This window comes from Anabrus simplex, chromosome 11 (genome assembly GCF_040414725.1).
Source record: "Anabrus simplex isolate iqAnaSimp1 chromosome 11, ASM4041472v1, whole genome shotgun sequence".
NCBI lineage: Eukaryota > Metazoa > Arthropoda > Insecta > Orthoptera > Tettigoniidae > Anabrus > Anabrus simplex.
Genome location: NC_090275.1, coordinates 134,912,980 through 134,933,907, shown reverse-complemented (window position 1 = coordinate 134,933,907; position 20,928 = coordinate 134,912,980). Strand labels below are relative to the sequence as shown.

The following is a 20,928-nucleotide window of genomic DNA, read 5'->3' as shown; positions in this document are numbered from 1 at the left end:
TCCTCAAATTAAATGGTATCTGCATCATATCCCGTTGCGAAACAGTGTTTCGATGATCATATGACAATCCCTACTCTCGACCTTCGGACATCTTACACCGAAAAAATAACGACACAATTGCTTGCCTATTTTGGGTTCTTAATTGTATGAGGAGCACTTAAATCCATCTCTAAATCTCAAATAATTATTTATCACACTCCCATTATCTATTTTTCAATGAACCACTTACCATAACAACATTAATTCATCACAAAACACTTTATAGACGACCCTGTCCTTATTATTCACCATATTCAAGCACATCATACATATTCACACTTTACTTACCTAAGAGAATTCGCAAGCATTCCCGAAGAATCTCTTTTATCATCACCAATGTATCACAATCAACGCAACACTAATATCACGAAACATTCGCCACTACGCAATAAACACGTATGGTATTATCATGCAGAAGACCTTCTACAAATAAATATTAAAATAAAATCACCTCACGAAGTATTCGTTGCAATACAAGTATGGTTCACTAATGAAGACAACGCATTCTTCCATTCACCGTACACGTGAAGAAAATTCCGAGTAACTTGCGGTAAGACACGTATTTACAAGCTAAATCTTGTGTATAATAGATGATCTTAATATTAAAACCTCGGACATAACCGTAATCACAAGTAACCGGGCACTAATGACAGTCACATTAGGTCACTCAAGTTGTTTAAATTTACGTCACTTCATTATGAAAGAAAAACACACACTACTCTACAGCTATGCAACTACAAGAAAATAGGGTAAAGAAAATGAAATCTTGGTACTTATCAGTGAAGATTATGTGATACTGCTCTCAGTCCTTTGCTCCATTGATCATAGTTTTGGCCTTCACTTCGGCATCATCTCCTGGGCCTGTTAGGATATTGGACTATTTAAGCTTTCATATTCATTTCCATCATTACATTATTGGAAAAATCTTCATACATTTTTGAGTCCATGGACCTGAAACTTAGGGAAACAAAATTAACACAGTGACACAGGCGTTTTACAATATCTCTCAATTATTTTTGAAAACTCTCCTTGTTCAGTATTAAAACCTCAGATCGCTATTCGATACAGTAATATATTTTATCACATTCTCTAATATTTCTTCTTAAGTTCTGCTAACGTAGACGTTCCCTTTAAAGACGTGCTAATTACTATCAGTTCAACCTTCAATCTCCGGTTTTTTTTTTTTTTTTGCGATACAATTGTTCATAAAACAAAAGTTCATTAAAATTGTTATGCTAATAATATCAGTCTGCATTTCATAAGTTAGGCTCAACTCACTGACTTGTAACCTTCCATCTGTTTTTGACAGTTCGAATGTGAATTCCAAGATAACGTCATCCCATCTAACTGGAAAGATGTACAAAGGAACACTTCACCATTGTCTTTATGACGTATGTAATCGACCTAACCTCTTCAACGCCGTCTTGATCCTCTAACATATGGCATCAATTCATGGCCTCCTCCATGACATCGCTGGACCTGAATATCATATAGTCGACTTACTTCTTAATACTGTTGAGAATGTAAACTTATTTTGCTAATCTCTGCTCACATATAAGATAATATATCGTGACTGTAAGCGTCCGGTGACCACGGGGTTTTGAGCTTAGGAATTTCATTCCTCATCTTATATCCATCCAATTTCCTGTCTGAATGGGCGAGTTATTCCAGGTATTTGACCCAGCTGGACGTATTTCCGAGTAATTCCCGTTAATCATTTCTTTAGCATGACCTTCAATGGCTCAACAGCTGACTCACTTGCCATTGGACGATCATAATACATTGATAAAAATATATGAATTTAACACTTTAAAAATAATCAATAAGATTATATATGTCTATTAAAACAAAAATTGATCATTAAAATTGCTTAAAATGTAAAATGGAATGGATGACTTATAATGTTAAGACAGTATGTAGTGATTAGATGTTCTTAAAAATTGTTGTCCATTATATCTACGCTCGATTGCATTAGACCGTTTATGATAAAAACAGTTTTTCATATCAGGGTGAGCTCTTATTATAAACTATGATGCTGTTTTTTAAGAATAATCATGATGAGGAATGCTGAAATCACATATGATGGTTGAAAAACGAAGTTCACTGATGATAAAACGTCGTCTAGATCGGCGTAAATTAGCTTTTATGGGATACCTCGCGTTGTGTTTCAGACATTATTTTGTGCAGTAATGTGTTGACATAGGCCTCCTAACGGAGAACTACTGATGTAATAGGTGAAATTTAAATCGGGTGTATCCTGTAAAAGAAGAAAAAGGGGGAATAATATGTGTGTCAGCTATTGGAAATTTAAAGTCTGTAGCGCTGTAAGGAGATAACGGAAAACACTTACCCGTGTGTGAATTGGTCCCTTGGTTGTTTACTGAGGTTTGATGGTAACTGACTTACTGCTGCGTGTGTTGTCCAATTTGTAATTAAATGGTTTCATCCTAAATATAAGGATTTTGTGTATTGGAAAGGTGGTTTTTTTAAATATAATAATTTATTACTCTGAAATCCAGTACGGTTGTAAAATGAGATTTATAACTTGTAATGAAGGAATACTGGCGAAAGAGGAAGAACTTGAAAAAGCAATGGAAGTTGCGTTACCTCAGCCCATAGATGGCTGAAACAAAAAGAAGAAGAAGAAGAATTCGAGCTTGATATTTCCATTATTTACCCATGGGTTAGAGAAATGTTTCCTAGTTATACTAGTCCATTACACTTGCATCAAGTTGTTATAAATATATTTTTTATTTAATAATTTACAAGGAAGGACTGGCTGGATATTAACTTGGTGATAATCAGAACATTCAGTACAATAAATATTCTGCATTTGTAGAGCACATTCTTCTTCTTCTTCTTCTTCTTCTTCTTCTTCTTCTTCTTCTTCTTCTTCTTCTTCTTCTTCTTCTTCTTCTTCTTCTTCTTTTATGGCCTCATTGGACCACTTCAGTCGATCATCTTCTTCTTTGGTAGGTTTTCTTTCTGAATTGCCCCAGTAGCTTTACATTCATTCTGATCCTTTTTGTCGTTCCTCATCTCTAAATACCCTCTTCGTTGTATGTTCCTAGTCTATTTTTGGTTTAAATTTTATTAGTAAGTATTTCAGTTTCTTTATTTTTTCTTTTTTCTTCAAATCTTCCACAGTTATCTGTAGTCCTTCCATATTCTCTCCAATTTTCTTAATCCATCCTATTTGTTGGTCCATATTCCAGAGCTCCTCTTGGTAATTTTTCTTAGTAACCTAGTTTCTGGTGTCCTCATAATGTGACCAGAAATACAGCACAATAATAATAATAATAATAATAATAATAATAATAATAATAATAATAATAATAATAATAATAATAATAATGGAAGTGAAAGGCATGGAAATAATTTTTGAAGGTAATTATGGATTAGAACTAATCATACAGTAAAATATGGGAATAGGTCTTGCCCAGAAAAAAAAAATGGCCAAACTTGTTAAATGAATCAATCACTGAAAGAATCCTATTTAAAATTCCATCATAACATTTTTATAACATTCTGCTTACAAACGTAGGACACTCAGCTGAATGCAACACACAATGAAGCATGAACAGCTGACTCAGTCCTTGGGTATCTTGAAACCTAATTGAAAGAAATAGCCGGCTCCACGGTTAAATGGTTAGCAGGTCACAGGGGTCCCAGGTTCGATTCCCGGCAGGGTCAGGAATTTTAACCATCATTGGTTAATTTCGCTGGCACAGGGGCTGGGTGTATGTGTCGTGTCCGTCATCATTTCATCCTCATCACGACGCGCAGGTCGCCTACGGGAGTCACATCAAGAGACCTGCACCTGGCGAGCCGAACTTGTCATCGGACACTCCCGGCACTAAAAGCCATACGCCATTTCATTTCATTGAAAGAAATAATTTGTTACTGATAGAATTTAATTTCCAAGAACTGGATCCAATGAAGAAATGTGATTTGTGCTGGTAAGGACTGTATTTTTACTACTTAGTTGTATTGTTAATCATAAGTACTGTTTTTAAGTATGGCTTTGTCATTTTATGAATATTATGGAGGGCACTGTTTGTACTTCCAACTTACACAAGGGTTGGGGCAAAAGTCATGGCAACTATTTTTCTTCTTGAAGAGACCAGTCCGGTTGGAAAATGTGACATATACTGCACCCGACAGGGGCATGACCCAAGGACCTCTGGTTAATACTGGTCTTTGAAATTACAGACGCAATGATCTTTGAGGGAATAAAACCAAAACTAATTAATATCCATATCATTTAGACAGGTAAAATGAGCCTTTTAAATTTATTCTATGGGATTTCATTACTTGCGAGCTATTGCGCAAAATCTTCCTTTGTGTAGCTGGAACCTGCGGCAGAAGCCAAGCCCACCTAGACTCAGGCGAGGCTACAATCGGGGATTCACCATGACGTAACTCGAGAGAAGACATCCCTTCCCCACGACTAGGAGAATGAGGGGAAGCAAACTCTTTCGAAACAAAATATGGAAACCATCTTGAATTCAGACTAGCTAACTTAACTATCTACGATGTAAAAATTAATGAAATCTGAATTCTGGAGTCGTCTCCCGATTTAAAAGAGATAACTGTCACTGGGACATTTATTTAGTGTCTAATATCCTCTTACTTGATAACTTTCAGATGAATAAAGAATACTGTGTTGTTTCTGTGTGGAAAAGTACCGGGAGCCATCTGTTTAGTCTCATCACGCCTCCTTGACACGGGAGTTCACCCTCGCGTGGAAGGGGAAGCCGGACAGACTTTAATTAATTACAGGAGATCCTACGAAGAATAATCGTACGGATGTGTCTCAATCACATCAGGTGAATACTGGTCACCTGATAGTCGTACTATTTGACCTTTAGTGGGCCGTATGCAGATTTAGAGAAGGGGAAATTGCCTCCTTGTAAAAAGCACTGCCGAGAGGGAAGCGGGTCATTCGGGACTCTCAGCTTACAGAGGGCGGAGTTATGTTTAGTTAAGCTCCCAACTGATCCATTGTTTAAGTGTTTTTAAACTTAGTGTAATTCATATGAAGATTGCATAGATTTGGTGTACATGACGCCAGGGATTAAACTTTAAAAGAAACTGTGACGTGTCACAAACTTTCAGCACGAGTAAATTTCAATAGAGTAAATTAATATATTATTTTAATTATTTTCAGCATGAATCGTATTATTATTATTATTATTATTATTATTATTATTATTATTATTATTATTATTATTATTATTATTATTATTATTACTACAGCACTACAGTGTCGAGCAGTATCAAAGTTAGCGTGGCTGAGAGGTACCCGGAATCCGATACTGAACCGCGGATTATGAATTAATTCCCGTTGGGTTATTTAATTACATCGTAATTACGAGGAAGTTTTGGTATCACGACTCAGTATGATTTAATTACCAGGTAAATCACGTAAGAAGACAGTGTAATGATGAATCCAGCAATAATAATAATAATAATAATAATAATAATAATAATAATAATAATAATAAAAATTGTTATGACAGTAATCGTACGAATATTGGTATCATAAAAAACGGTGTCGTGTTGTGAAGTCATGATTGGGTCATGAAAAAATATGTGTTGAATCGAGGTGATTTATTAGAAGCCGATGCAATTTGCTTAATGAGGAATAGACCTCAGTTTATTGTGAATGTACCTCGGGATGAGGTGATTTTGTTAAAGAAAGGGCTTGTTATGCCTGTGAAAGCCAAGGCTATTGACCGCCGTGGTAGGGGGTGGATACGTCTGACCTTGCTAACAGACGTGTTTTTTTGTGTGTGTGTGTCTGCCTCGGTAGAAAGGGGACCTAAGCTAAGAAAGGAAGCCCTGTATGGATCGACTAATAATGGGAAATATTCAATATGCCAGAATGAAGTATTCGCTAATAAACGACATGATGATTGGTATTAGTATTTATTAGATTACTGTTGGTACTCATTTGAGTATAATTTAGCTAGGGATTTCAGTGTCCCACTTTCATCCCAAGGGGTTGTCAGTTCAGTTCCTTACGCCGGCATTGGTATTCCACAATGCTGAAATGAAGAATGGGGTGCCTCACGTGTTCAGTGAGTATAATATGTGATTCTCTACGTTGTTTATGTAACATGTTGTGACTATAATTAGCATCGGCGATGGGTCTAATCCATTGGCGCGGTGAATTTGCATTCAACTGAGGGTCGGTTCAAACCTGGGTGTTTGTTCCACATTTGTATAGTTTCTTTAATGGTATTTCGTTGGGAAATAATTTTGTGTTTTTAGTATAGGGATCACTCAGACTTGTTGCATGAATGTTAATTTCATTTGTTAATAATGTCATATAGCCTCAGTGTTTATGGAAAATGTTTCAGTTCGTATCACGTCACGGCAAATCACTTTGCGATAAACAATACTTGGATCCATCACACACGACTACAAGTCGATAATAAACCACAACAATTGTTAACAATTAATGTAATTCATTTATGAATATAGATGCATCATTCCCATCATCATCAAGGTCTAATAAACCGCTTGTATTAATTTAAACTTTAATTTGAATGTGTTCTCATTGTAGTTAAGTATGCCCCGTTTCTCCTACCCTGTATGCCATTAAGGTAATGTTAGATAAGCGCCTATTTTATTATATTTTCTACCCGTTAACGCCCTGTAGATCTCATGCTGGAGCCTTTTCTGGGTAGGGGTGGGTACAATATATACAAAAGGACAAGGTGTTAACTACATGTGTGGACAATGAATAGCCTGAAGTATCGTAACACACTAATTTATTACGGTAGTATACAGGGCAATATGGCCTTCTCCGTGCAAAAGAATGACAACACAGTACACATAAAGTTGACATGACAAACCTGGGCCTAAAGACCCTCAAATTAGTCCCCTGCTACTGACACTACACGCTGCCAACGATGTGGGAGGCGCTGAGTACCATCTGCCTCAGCATTTGGTGCACCATGAGTGAATCGGGTCACCTGTTGTCGTACAGCATTAACAATGTCCTCTCGTGTTGAAAACCGCCTACCTCATAGTGGTTCCTTAATCTTTCGAATGAGATCAAAGTCGCAGAGCAAAATGTCGGGAGAGTACGGTGGGTGCTCAAATTCTTCCCATCCCCAATGTCGCAGTAGTTCCCCTACACACTCTGCTTTATGTGGTTTTACATTGTCGTGCAGGATTGTTGCACTGTCCACAAGATCCGGACGTTTCTCCCGAATGCCACGTCGTACCTGTCGCACCAGGAAGTCCCTGTAGTACTGTGCGGTCACTGTTCTGCCATGTGGAACAAAGTGGCAAACAATGACACCCCTGACGTCATACGCGACAATCACCATCAATTTGACTGAGGAAGGATTCTGCCGGACCTTCTGCCTCCTTGGTGATCCAGCATGTCACCACTCTGCGGACTGACGTTTCAGTTATGGTTCGTATGCCCTGGCCCAAAATTCATCGATAGCGGTTATTCATGACAAGAATTGATCGCCGTCCTGTTGCCAGCGTGCAAGGTGGTCGGAGCATATTGCGTAGCGCACCCACCTTTGAACTTCCGTCAGTGCATGCGGTACCCACCACGATGGGATTTTGCACAGTTTCAGCTCATAACGCAATATCCTGTAGACGGTGCATTTCTCGATACCACTTGCCCTCTCGTAACTCCAGTAGCGTCCATCGTCTGTCTTCATCCAGGAGCTGCTCGATGACGGCACGTGCCACGTCGGTCCGCACACTGACAGGTCGTCCCGAACGTTGCTCATCACTGGTTGACACACGTCCTTGCTGAAACTTTCCTATCCACCATACTACTGTACAGTATGGTAGGGCATTATTCCCAAGGGCTTCCACTAATTCAGTGAGATTCCATCACATTCCTCCCTCGGAGAACGACTATTTTGATGCAAGCGCGCTGCTCAACACGGGTTACTCCCATCTCACACGACACTCACCAACTGACTGATTTCACAGCCCTTGCTGCGCTACTACCAGCTATCACAGAACCATCTGTTGTTCTGCATACACACTATGCCTGCAGAACTTCCACACGACACATATACATTTGTGATCTGTTCACATATCTATAAGAAAAATAATAGTTGCCATGACTTTTGCCCTAATCCTCGTAGAAGGTGACAGGCCCTTTTGACACTCATGTCAACATGGCATTAGCTGTAAGCTTGCATTTGAGACATGGTGAGGCCGAACTGAGGGAAGTGAGAGATGGACGTTGCTGCTGTCTTGTGTAATTTGTCAAGGTAGTTGAAAATGTGCTCAGTTGTTTTCTGCAAGATGGTTGAAAAAGTTGAAAATTTTGAAAGAAAAAAAAAGTTGAAAAAGATGGTTGAAAAAGTTATACAGATAGAAATGAATTTGCTAGTCTGTATGGAAGATGTTAACTTAATGTTGCACTTTGCATGAAGGAGACAGGCAAGCAAAGATTGCTGTTTCATCTTCGAAGGTTACCGCATTTACATTTTCTGGTGCAAGACTGCGAGAGTGCGTGCGTTGCAAAGTATGCAGCTGAATTGAAGCACTGCCAGAATGTCAGAAAGTTGATGGTAGACTTAACGGCTGTACACACAGAGGCATGTGTGTGTTTATGGGGGTCCTTGTTGCAATGTTTTATTACTATTGTCTGATGTTACAGTGAAGCGTCAGCAGGACAAGGAGAAGCTCAAGGATCTAGACAAGTTGCGGATGGAGCTCGAGAAGCTGCTTGAGTTCAAAGCTCGGATCATGGAGTCCCAGGCTTCTCTGCAGCGCGAACTCCAGCGAGCAAAGCAGGAGGCACGGGAGGCCATAGAGGCTCGCAATCTACACGCCGAGGAAATGGCTGACCTCGCTGAGACTGTGGAGATGGCTACGCTGGACAAGGAGATGGCAGAGGAGAAGGTAATTATTGTATATTACCTAAAATTCTTCTAACCTGGCCATATCTGCATTTTCAATTAAGCACTCCCAAATTTTCTTTTTGTGTAGTCCTAAGACTCTTGACCACCAGGTCTTTTGCATGTCTTTCACTGCTTGATTCCTCTTAATAGAAAGTACCTCTTTTGACATTGAGCTGTCTGACAGTTAAGAACTGAACCACTACTCAAGGTCAGTCACATGCACTGCAGTTCTGTGTGTTTCTATATTTCTGAACAATCTTGATTTTCTGCTAATCTCTGTAATTGCAGGCAGAGACACTGCAGTTGGAACTGGAGCAAGTCCGTGAGAAACTGGAAGAGGTGACTTTGGATCTGGAAATCCTGAAAGCAGAAGTTCAGGAACGGAGTGGTGGTGGAGGTGGTGGAGAGGGTGTCACCTCCAACTACGAGGTGAAGCAGCTTGAGCAGCAGAACATTCGACTGCGCGAGACGCTTGTCAGGTGTGCTCTTTTGTTCCCAAGTCCTAGTGGAGTCCAGTTATATATCCTCTCACATCCCCGGCAGGCAAAGTGGGAAAAAATATGGAGATATTAATTTTAGTCGATTAACTGAAAGTAAATGTGTACACAATTTTATATTGTCAGTCATTCAGCAACACTCGTCATATGGTAGCTGTGCTTTCTGAAACATTTGTTGGGATCTTGTCGTAGATCCTTTCAATGGGTTCCATGTCACTTCTTCTACCTTTTACTTTCCTCTCTGAACATATATGGCACAGTGCTGTGTTTTCTTGTCCTCTCTGGCATCAGTGATGTGTAGCTCCTCATTGAGATGAAAAACTAATATCAGAAACCAGCTGCATTCTACTCTAAACTGTCAGCACAGTAGCTTGTGTTCAGTACATATTGAAGAGATGTTTCCTCATTTCCTGCTGGGTCGGGGCTCCTTCCTCTCTCCTTCCAGCATTTCCTCCCAGCCCAGGTCTCTTCTCACAGTCCTCTTGCTCTCTTTACCTGGATCTGCATCATCTTTTTTGGAATTCTTTTCTCCTCCATCCTCTTTACATGACCAAACCATCTTAGTTTACTCCTATCATTTAGGTTTTCTATTGCAACCTTTCTCACATCTTTGTTTCTTGATCTCTCTTTCCTTGTCTTGGGCCGATGACCTTCGATGTTAGGCCCCTTAAAACAACAAGCATCATCATCATCATCATGTTTCCTCGTCTTTCCTACCATACTTCACTGGCTTGAATTCTCCTCTCCTCCCTACTTGTCAGTGTCCAGGTCATACATTTTGTACATTATTTCCTTATTCCAGACGAGGTTTCTTACACTCTGGTACAACGCACCCTCTTGCTAATCTGCATGTCCAGCCTTGTATTCTGCATTAGTTCACTCCCTAGGTATTAAAAACTGTCCACAATATCAAGGCTTTGACCCCCAATTTTCACAATGTCTTTCTCCTCTTGATATCACCATGGCCTTGATTTTCTCTGCACATAGCATACTTTTCAGTTTTCTTGTTCAGTGCATCAAGTTGTTCCTGTGCTCTATTGCTGTACCATAATATTCTTATAAGTTTCCTTTGTCTCCTTTACAATTTCATCCATAACTATTAGAAACAAATGCTCCCCTGTCTTAATCCAGTTTAATTTCTAAACCGTTCTGTCTTACCAAACGGATTTCACATCGGTTGTGGGTTCGTATCTCGCTGGTGTCCGGTTGGCCATTTTTGTTTTGTACTTAACATCTCTTCATCACTTACTAAATGTACGTAACACGACCTAATAGGTCGATTTTGATTATGTAATTTTTCTTGTAATATGACGGTGTTCACTTTTGTCTATTTAGGATGCGTGACCTTTCTGCACACGAGAAGCACGAGTTCCAGAAGTTGCAGAAGGATCTTGACCAGAAGAAGTCAGAGGTGCTGGAGTTGACTCGAACCAAGGAGAAGTTGAGCTCCCTTGTGGAAAGCATGGAGCACCAGATAGCTGACCTGCAGGAACAGGTAATCATTTTAAATATTTGGTCGGCCACGAGAATGTCCTCCATATTGTTCTTGCATTCCGAGGCGGCAAGGGCTTTCTGTACAGGATGATGTTGATATCGACGATCACAGGATCCTCGCACATCTTGGTCAAGGTTACCGTTTCTAATGAGCTGTTTAATTCAATTTCTTATGACAATAGTTTTCGAGTTCATTTATACTGTCGGAAAAGCGCATTGTGGTAGACTGTCATGTTTTTAATTTAACTGTTTATCCAAGGGACAATATGGGGAAGTAACTTTTATCTAATCACACTGTACTACTTTTGTTTGGGATTGGTCATCTCAAATCAGTACGTTCCGATGCTCGGGTTCATACAGCGCATAGGACTAAAAAGAATCTCAGGGTAGTTGTAATATCAGACCAGATGGCCTCATAGCCTATTGCAATCTATGTATGATGTTGTCAAAGTTAACCCTAGAACTGCAGACAGTCTTTCTGGAAGACGGTGCACTGTTTCGTCAAGTGCGATGGTCTTTCTGAGAGACAGTGTCGTTCTTCTCCCGTAGATTTATAACTGAACACTAGATGGCACCAGCTGAATACTGATACTTTTATCTTCACTTTTGAAAGTCTTTGAAAAACAAGCAACGATCTGGAGAAGTTTATTTAGCTGTAGAAGTGAAAGTACAGTAGAAGTCCGCTATAGCGAGTACGGCATATAATGAGAACTCGTTATAGCGACGACTTTTTTCTGCCCCTTCAAAATTTCTATATTAAACTGTGCATCATCCTTCGGTTACAGCGAGCAACCTATCACTGGCGTATCCGTTATTACGAGCGATAAAGCGCGCACGATTTTTTCCGTGACCAGTATTTATGCAGCCCAGTGATGATACTGCATGTGATCGATTACCTTCGGCATCGTTTCCTCGCTATGTGCACTAGCGATTTCTCTCGTCGACATTCAAAGGCGATGTCGGAGTCGATTAGTAATATCCATCGACAGCTGTTCCGTAAAGAAAATTCGAAATGAAAGAGAACATATTTTCATAATAAATGCGTAAATAACATGTCCGATAACGGTTGTTAACTCGTTAAAAATTAAGGCTGACTAAACGACCGCTTAATTTTGAGGCGACCTACAGCAATTAAGTAAGAATGGGATACACGTCGAGATATGGCAGAGCGCTTAATTGATTTCAGAGGTTAGTTTATATTTTGTCGCGTCTGGTTAAATTACAGAAAGGCTATTATGAAAATTTATAGCGAGAAAGGTATAATTTTTCTACTGGCGCTTTAACCCATTCGCCTCACATTTAAATACCATAGGAGTGCACCAAGAAATCACATTTAAATACCACTCTATGGCCGTTGTCATCACACTATTATTTAGAAAATCATACAAAACCAACCACTAAATATTCCTTTCTGAAATTTTTTTTTTTTTTTTTTGCTAGTTGTTTTACGTCTCACCGACACAGATAGGTCTTATGGCGACGATGGGACAGGGAAGGGCTAGGAGTGGGAAGGAAGCGGCCGTGGCCTTAATTAAGGTACAGCCCCAGCATTTGCCTGGTGTGAAAATGGGAAACCACGGAAAACCATTTTCAGGGCTGCCGACAATGGGGTTCGAACCTACTATCTCCCGAATACTGGACACTGGTCGCACTTAAGCGACTGCAGCTATTGAGCTCGGTTTTCTGAAAATTTGCATGCATGATAACGAAGTAATAAACTTACCAATGCCGCCATTTTAGTACGTCTGCTGGGTGTGGTACATCTCAAAACATTCTTCTAAATGAAGAGCTACGCCACACTTTTTGCAATGCCAGCAACTTTCACTTCTTTTACCCCGGCTGTAGCACACAACACACCTTCTTGTGACTTTTGATTTCTTCTCTGTAGGGGGAATACGCATGCGAAAGTGGGCCCATGATTTAGCTTGTAATCTGGTGGGAGTGGTGCTCGCTGAAGGTCGACCTCGGACCGAGTACTCCGGCAACTGAACAGTCTCTAGTAGCTGCTGTGCAATGCTAGTTCTGAAGTCCGTGTAGCTCTTCTTTCTGTTAGCAGCGATCTTGTGATACACAGTGAAGGAATTGAAAAATACACATATCTAGGAGGTAAAAGAATATTTTCCTATACCCTTTCACTGTGCGTCGCATGACGGGGAACAGAGCTGTAACCAGATCCTGAAGGTCAACACCACCCATTCCCTTCTGGTATTCAAGGCCACACTTGGGCTTTATCACTTCTTCCCTAGGGGTTTGTCCTCTCTTTCGTCTGAGTTTGCCTGTCCCTGTCATGTCAGCTGATTTGTGTTTAGTGGTGAGAAAGCAAACATCCGTGTTCTCTTTCCACTTCACACACAACATACTGTTGGCAGCCCATGTCTCATACTCTCCACGTTTTAGTTTCGTCTTACTGATGTTGCGAGGCATGTCTTTTCGGTTCTGTATAACAGTTCCAATTGCATTCATCTGTTTGTCATGTAGCCTTTTGAATAAATCTAGTGAAGAATACCAGTTATCTAAAAACAGTGTATGTCCTCGGCCTAACATGGGTTCACACATGTTGAGCACAACGTTTATACTTGCTGGCAGACTTGGATCCGTTACATCATCACCTACATAAATTTTGAAAGACGGACAGTAGCCAGAACTTGATTCACAAGTTTTGTAAATTTTTATTCCAAACCTAGAACGTTTAGACCTATTACACTGGACATACGAAAGGCGGCCTCTGAATTTCATTACTCTTTCATCTGGAGCAATGTCTTGTGAAGGTAAATATAATTCTGAAAATTTGGAGCAGAAATGTTGTATTATAGGCCTAATCTTTCTTAGTTTGTCACTACTATCCACTTGTTCATCGTCAACAAAATGTAAAAACTGTGAAATTATAAAAAATCTTCCCCTGCTCATGGTTTCACGAAAAATAGGAGTGTTTATACACCTGTTTTTACTCCAGTATAACTGTATTCTTGACTTTCGCACTTGTGACATTAGTATAACTAACGCAAAATATGCCCTAATTTCGTCGGGTGTAGTCTCAAACCATTTGTCATCGTCTTTCAACTTTTTTCTGTCAGGATTGCTCAACTGTTTTGTTGCACATGAATTTGTCTTGACAGATATTTTGTCAAACAAAGGGTTTATGTATTCACAATAAACTGAGAGTTCAGATAGTGGCTGCATATCAAACTTTTTCAATAAGTTTTCACTGACCCCACTGTATTCACTAAACTTATGTACAACAGGTTTATTGTCACTTTTTGTCCAGTTCCAGTCAGTCAAGTTAGTCTGTTCCGAGGTACGAGCTCGTTTCGAAAGACTCGGCACACCGTCGTTATTTGCATTACTTTCCGTGTCATCAGAACTATTATACGCATCGCTAGTACTCGAACTAAGGACTTCAGGGTCTATTTCGTCATCACAAACATCACTGCCTTCAATATCACTCTCTAAAACACTATCTATTAGCTTCCGTATTCCTTCTTCATCAACACCAGCACATCTGCTTGGTGCCATGATGGCAACTGACAAGAGCAAAATAATATGAAAAAAGATTCTCTCATCTCTTGTTCCGGAAGTGTGTGAGAACCTGGTGAAAGGGGAAAAAATTAAGGCCACATGTGTAAACTTCAGCTCAGAATGCACACAAGTGGCAACTGTGGGTTAGTGACTGAACTACATGGATTGATGTACAGCTGTGCGTCGCCGCGAGCAGAGCTCGTCATTTGATTCATATGCCACGAATAACTATGACGAGCTAGGGTTGTCAAATGATGCGATTGGGTTAAGTGTGTTTTCATCATACGTTAGTACGGTTAAGTTAGGATACGTGACGCTGTTTGAATAAGAGAACTGAAACGTTTGCAACAAAATGCGATCGATCATCTTTGGTACGGTATATTTTTCTCACTTTGTGCATTTGCGAGCTCTCATGTTGACATTCAAAGGCGATGTTGGGAGTTGATTAGTAATACCCATCGACTGCTGTTCTCTAAAGAAAATTTGAAATGAAAGAGGATAACACGTTTTCGTAATAAATGCGTAAATAACGTGGCCGATAGCCGTTGTTAACTCGTTAAAAATAAAGACTGAAGTAAACGATATCTTAATTTTAATGTTATATACAGAAATTAAGTAAGAATGTGATACACCTCAAGATATGGCAGAGTACAACATGATTTCAGGGGATATTTAATATCTTCTCGCGTCTAGTTACGGCTATTTACATTGCCCCACCAACTAGGTAACCCATACCAACCTACAGTAGCTGATCGGCAGTAAACAGCACCACCCAAGGAAAGGTCCAGTGCAAAAGAAACAAAACAGGAAACGTCACAATTCACTACACACCCAGAAACAAAATTGAAAATACAGAAACAGGAAAAAAATTACCTCCAGGTGGTAGAAAACAGAAACAAACCGGTGGATCAAGCTACCAAACTGCTCAGTGTGTCAAATAATTATAGAGCAGAAAAGAAGACAAATCATTCCTTTTTAAAGAAAAATATAATTCATAAAACTCAAAAAGAAATTAACAGAACAAATTATAGGTCATCCTCGCAGTTTGTATTACCAAGACCAAATATAGGTACTTGAGCTAAATAAAATCAGTTTGAAATAGAACCAGAATAAAGAGGTCTTTAAGACAACATCAAATTAGATTAAATTAAAGTAACCTGACCTCACTAAATCCACAGGAAAACTCCAATTAAATTCAAGTTGAACACCAAAGGTAAATTAAGGGAATAATCTTTAAAAACTGCCAGTTGGCAAGAAATGAATTAAAGGAAATAAAATGGTACCTTACAAGTTGAACAGAAAACCTTAAATAAACGAAATTAGATTAGAACCGCCGGTCAGCAAGAAATGAATTAAAGGAAATAAAATGTTAGTCATATCTTTAGGCTACCTTCGCAACAAACTTAAAAATCTTTTCTCAACGGAGGAAATAATTCATGATTTAGGTAAATGACACTTGGTAAGGAATAGAATATACCAACGTTCGCAACTTCTCAGATACACACTTGAGAGAAGGATACTCTCTTTCCAATTTACATCTTTAATAGGGTAACGAAAATACAGTGGCAGGTCCAGCACAGGATATCAAGTGCTTCTAGTTAAAATCCTCCAAGGGAAAAGAAAACCACCACAACAAACCCGAAAGGAAAGCGAATGAGCGTAAATGAGGGCCCAAAAAACAATCACACCCAACACGGTTTCTATAAAATTACAGAACAATCTTACGACAGGGCAGTCTCCCAATATTAAAATCATCACAACCATCACTTCTTTCAAAAAAAAAAAATTGTATCACCAAGGCAACCATAATTGATTGTTAAACCAGGGGAGAACCAATCCCGTTAGTGCACCAACAATGGTAGGAAAAATGGAGGAAAGAAAGCACCAAACCAGCCCCAGAGCACGCAAAAACCAAAAGAGAAAAATACCAAATAAATTAAACGCATAAGAAAGAATTTAGAACAGGCATCGCACAAATAATCCTTACTGGAACTCCCATGTATTACCCCACTTTTAAACCAAAGATTATTTCAAAACAGCAGTAACTTCATTACCTGGTGATAATAATAATAATAATAATAATAATAATAATAATAATAATAATAATAATAATAAAAATGATAATAATAAAAATTCCCATTTCTTTCTTTTCTTTAAAATTTCGCCTAGTAACATTTAAATTCCATATCGTGAAAAATTACACACTAGGTGCATAAATAAACCAAACTAATACATTTTCAACCCATTTTTGTTTGTTTGGAAATGTTCTTCAAATTTACCTAACAATGGTCCTCATAATTTTACGGCGCACATAACTTATTTTGGTGATTAATGGGTATCTTTGAAGAAATCACAGAAGCAGTTCACCGCCGATGAAAATAACAATGTAAATAAGAAAGTTGACTTAGAGTTTGGTTGCTCCAACAGTAGAAAGATTTAACACGGCCAAGCCATGTTTAGCTTACCAGACGAAGATCACATTTGCAGGTAAATAACAAATCATACACTACAAGGATGAAAAAGAAGAATCTACTGAGGGTGTGTAGCACAACCCTACATCATTTAAAACTATTATCCGAAGTCCATGCCACTACTCCGATACATAACTTGGAAACAGATACACCAACGTCTTCTCTCCATGATGGGACCACAGCGAATGCAAGGCTTCACTTCCCTTGCTCACTGGAGACAGAGTCTATTCCAAAATGGCCGAGACAAAGCGCTGATTGGCCGGAGCAAGGCCAAGGCCGGAATGCAGCATAGTGCTCACACTCCTGAGAGGTGGCAGCAACAATCAGAGCTTACACGTGCTGGCAGAATAAAACATCAAATAATTGTGAGAACACAGTTTAAGCTGTAGGAAAATAATGACACTGATTTCTATGCCATAACGGGCTATCCCAAAGTGTAGATGGAGAGGAGACTAATACGAAACCTCGGTTTCAACATGCGTTTCAAATATGTTTTCATGATAGGCTACATATACGGTTAGGTTAGGTGACTCTGAAGAAAGCTGAGGTGTTTGCCACAGAAATCTCTGGAGTGATGCCGTATTTGTCTGAATCCAAGACTTTTTTTCCTCAGAATCCAAGGGTTGTTGCATTCGCGGCCTAACATGGATCCCACTGGCAACTACCGCGGTAACCACGCTGCTTCTTTTCACATTTAAAGATAAAAATTTCATTGTTCCGAATTGAAAGTATTAACGCTTCTTTTCACACGCGCACAGAACTCGTTGACAATAAACGACCGCATCTTCACTACACATCGCTAGCCGCGACAACTGTCGTACAGTGCCTGTGTGTTTCTCAAATCTGCAGAATGGAATCAAAACATGCGACCCTTCGAAGTCTTAGAAAAGCCATGGCTACTCAGTGGCAGAGTCGCATCTGTTGTACTTGACATTTAGTAAAATTGAGGTTTATAGACAGCAGGAATATTTTTGTGATGGATAGTCGTATTGTAAAGATACGTGGAAAAGGTATTGCCGGCAAATTTTCAATGGGTTCTAGTTGATATTTTGATGCTAATTTTAAGTTAATGTTTATTAAACACTCGGAAATGTAGAATAATTGTGCAGCCGCAAGAAAATATGGCATAGGCCTAACTAAAGCCAATATTTGGCATTAGCGTGAAGACAAAGAGCTAAAAAAATGCGTACTGTACAAAAAAATGCATTCAGTGGTCCACAACAAGGACGCTTTAAAGAAGCCGAAGATGAAATTGTGAGGTATGTGCACGAAAAACGCAAGGGCGGAATGCCCATACCGTGGCGCAATAAACTTGTTCGTTGACTTTCAACGTTCGCGATTAGGCCAATACATCGCTAGCCGCTGAATTTGGCCGAACCCGACAAGCGAGACGTGCGTGTAGCGGTAACCGGTTATAGCTGACACTGCGTAAAAGTAACAGTTTTATAGAAGCAAGAATAATTTCTTGATGGATCGTTGTATTATAGAGGCGCATGGAATAGGTATTGCCGGAAAATTTTCAACGAGTTCTCTTCGGTATTATGATGCCACTGTTGAGTTAATGGTCCTTAAACCCACGGAAATAAAGAATAATTGTGCAGCCGCAAAAGAGAAAAAGAAATACGGCATGACGAAAGTCAATGTTCTGCGTCTAAAAATGGTCTAAAAATGCGTAGGCCTACTGTACAACAAGGCATTCATATGATTTTACAAACTTCTTTTTGAGCCTGATTTAAATTTTTTGAAGGAAAAAGTGGGGTTCATATTGGATTCGGAGAAATACGGTACTATATTTTTTTTTCAGATGAAGTTAAACATACACTTTCTCATAGTATCGGATTACGAAAAATAACAAACAAGTAAGCCGTAGTGTGGATATCATCTGTGGAAACGCAAGTTCTGAACAAACTGATAGCCGTTTCATACCGATTTCAAAGTGCATGAAGGGTTTTCCGACTTTTATACAAAAATCGGATGTAACGACAACCCGTTATAGCAAGTACGTTTTTCGCTGCTGTTTTAAATTCTCGCTATAATGGACTTCTACTGTACTTTCATATGTTCTTAGAATCAAGATGGCAGCCTGCTTTGATGACGATTCTGAAATCAAGCCCTTGATTTTCAAAGATCTTAGTGTCAGTACTGATGGTGACAGTGATTAGTGTGTTAATTCCTATGAGGAAATTATTCCTGAAAATAGTGAAAGTGGCAGCAAAGTACAAGGTACCTCGGAAGTAATGGGAGAATTCTGATAACCGGAATGATCATGTCTGTTCAGGTTGTTGTTGGCAGTAAGTCAATATTTGAAGAAACCACTGAAGGGGTAAGTGTGAACTGTTGATATTTTTGTGGATTATTATATGGACTTTGATTAAAATACAGGAAAAGAAGAAACTGGCCGAAGAAAACTAAGATAAGATGTAGGTTCGAAATTCGTGAAAAAATTCAAAATCCGTTTCAAGAAAAAATTATTTTACTTAACATTCAAAATGAAAAGTGAAGAACATTGACATAATATGTAAGAACATAGTTGTGTTTTTCACGATATCATGTTTCAGGAATAAATTATCTATCAAAAATTATTTTCTTCGAGCAAAATATTTCAGTAATTCCCTTTGTCCAAAAAAATTATAAATTTATTTTACAATAGTTAGAAATCGTGACAATATTTTTTATTCTGTCATCTTCATGTAGATAAGTCTTTCAGCTTGCTATTGGTGTATAATATGGATTTATTAGGATTAATAGATGATTATAGGTATGATTTTATTTTTATGGTGTATATTGAGGAAAATAACTGCAGAATTTAACACATATACCTGCAGCAGTTCTAGGGTTAACGAAACTATTAATGATCCAAGTCAGTTGCTTGTTAAATTATCAGTAATAAAAAAATAAAAAAACACTTGCCAGACATTTTTTAAATTCATAAATATTTATTTTATTGACTAAAATGAGAAAGTATAACTGAGTCATGAATTAATCATGATCAATATTGAGTGAAAATCAAATTAATCATAAATAAAATGTGAATAAAATAAATTTATTCATATACCATAATCTGAATCAGGCAAATATTTTAAGTTTGAGATATATCGACCTTCGTGCACTGAAATGAAATTGTGCGTGTCAGTAATTTATCTTTCTTCCAGATATTAATAACCATGTCAGAGAAAATATACCGTATTTGTTCACAGATAACTCGTACTTTTTTGACAGGAGTAAGTAATATTTGGGTAAGGGAAGATAACAAGGAAGAGATAGGAGATTACAAAATGTGGAGTTTTGTGTACAAAAGATTGTGTTCTCAAAAAAAAAAAAACCTGTAAAGTTTGTATTAGGATATTGAAACAAGACAACTGGCATTCTTATCCTATTTCTTGTCACTGCCTTCAGTCTCCAAGCTATTGTCGCGTTCACCATTCTGGTCACCATCCCATACTGCATCATGCTGACTTCCATCCAATGCATTTGCGATACCCGTCTTTCAAGAAACTCTTCACAAGACCATCTGTTGACACCATAACCCATGCCCACATAACCCAGTCACACTCCATCCCATCTGTCCGTCCATTCCCGGGGCTCACTTTCAGATCCGAACAGCTGATGATTCCTCCTTTAATTGCTAGTTTGCATGCTTTGAAATATAGCATCTTGTGCAAGGTACAAAGCCACCATTTTACAACTTTGTAACGTAATGAACTTGTCTTCTAGCTCAGGAAACTTAACTAGTTTTTGGCCCTTTGAATGCCTTACGTTTTCAGTTGGGGGTTTCTAGCTCAGCTTTCTGTTTACACTAGTAGTGAACATTAAACTGTCACACAGAATTCTCGACCGGCAGCTCTTTTACTATGTTCTTCAGCATATTTTGTCACTTTGAGTTTAAACCCAGCCATATAACTCCCATGTTTCTCCATAACTTAAAGATCGACCTACTGTACACAAGAAAACTTAATTGAGAAACAACAAGGAAACGTGAGGACAGAATACCGGTACATGTCGGCAATACAACGGATG

General features: G+C 38.7%; 1 protein-coding gene across 3 annotated transcripts in view; it reads left to right on the top strand.

Moving 5' to 3' along the window:
- DCTN1-p150 (dynactin subunit 1) overlaps nucleotides 1–20,928 on the top strand; it is a 684,595-nt gene that overhangs the window by 205,142 nt on the left and 458,525 nt on the right. For all 3 annotated transcript variants that reach the window (XM_067155601.2, XM_067155604.2, XM_067155600.2), the window contains 3 exons: nucleotides 8,690–8,934; nucleotides 9,222–9,412; nucleotides 10,766–10,925. In XM_067155601.2, the coding sequence (XP_067011702.2) occupies nucleotides 8,690–8,934; nucleotides 9,222–9,412; nucleotides 10,766–10,925 (596 nt within the window). The remainder of the gene's footprint in view (nucleotides 1–8,689; nucleotides 8,935–9,221; nucleotides 9,413–10,765; nucleotides 10,926–20,928) is intronic.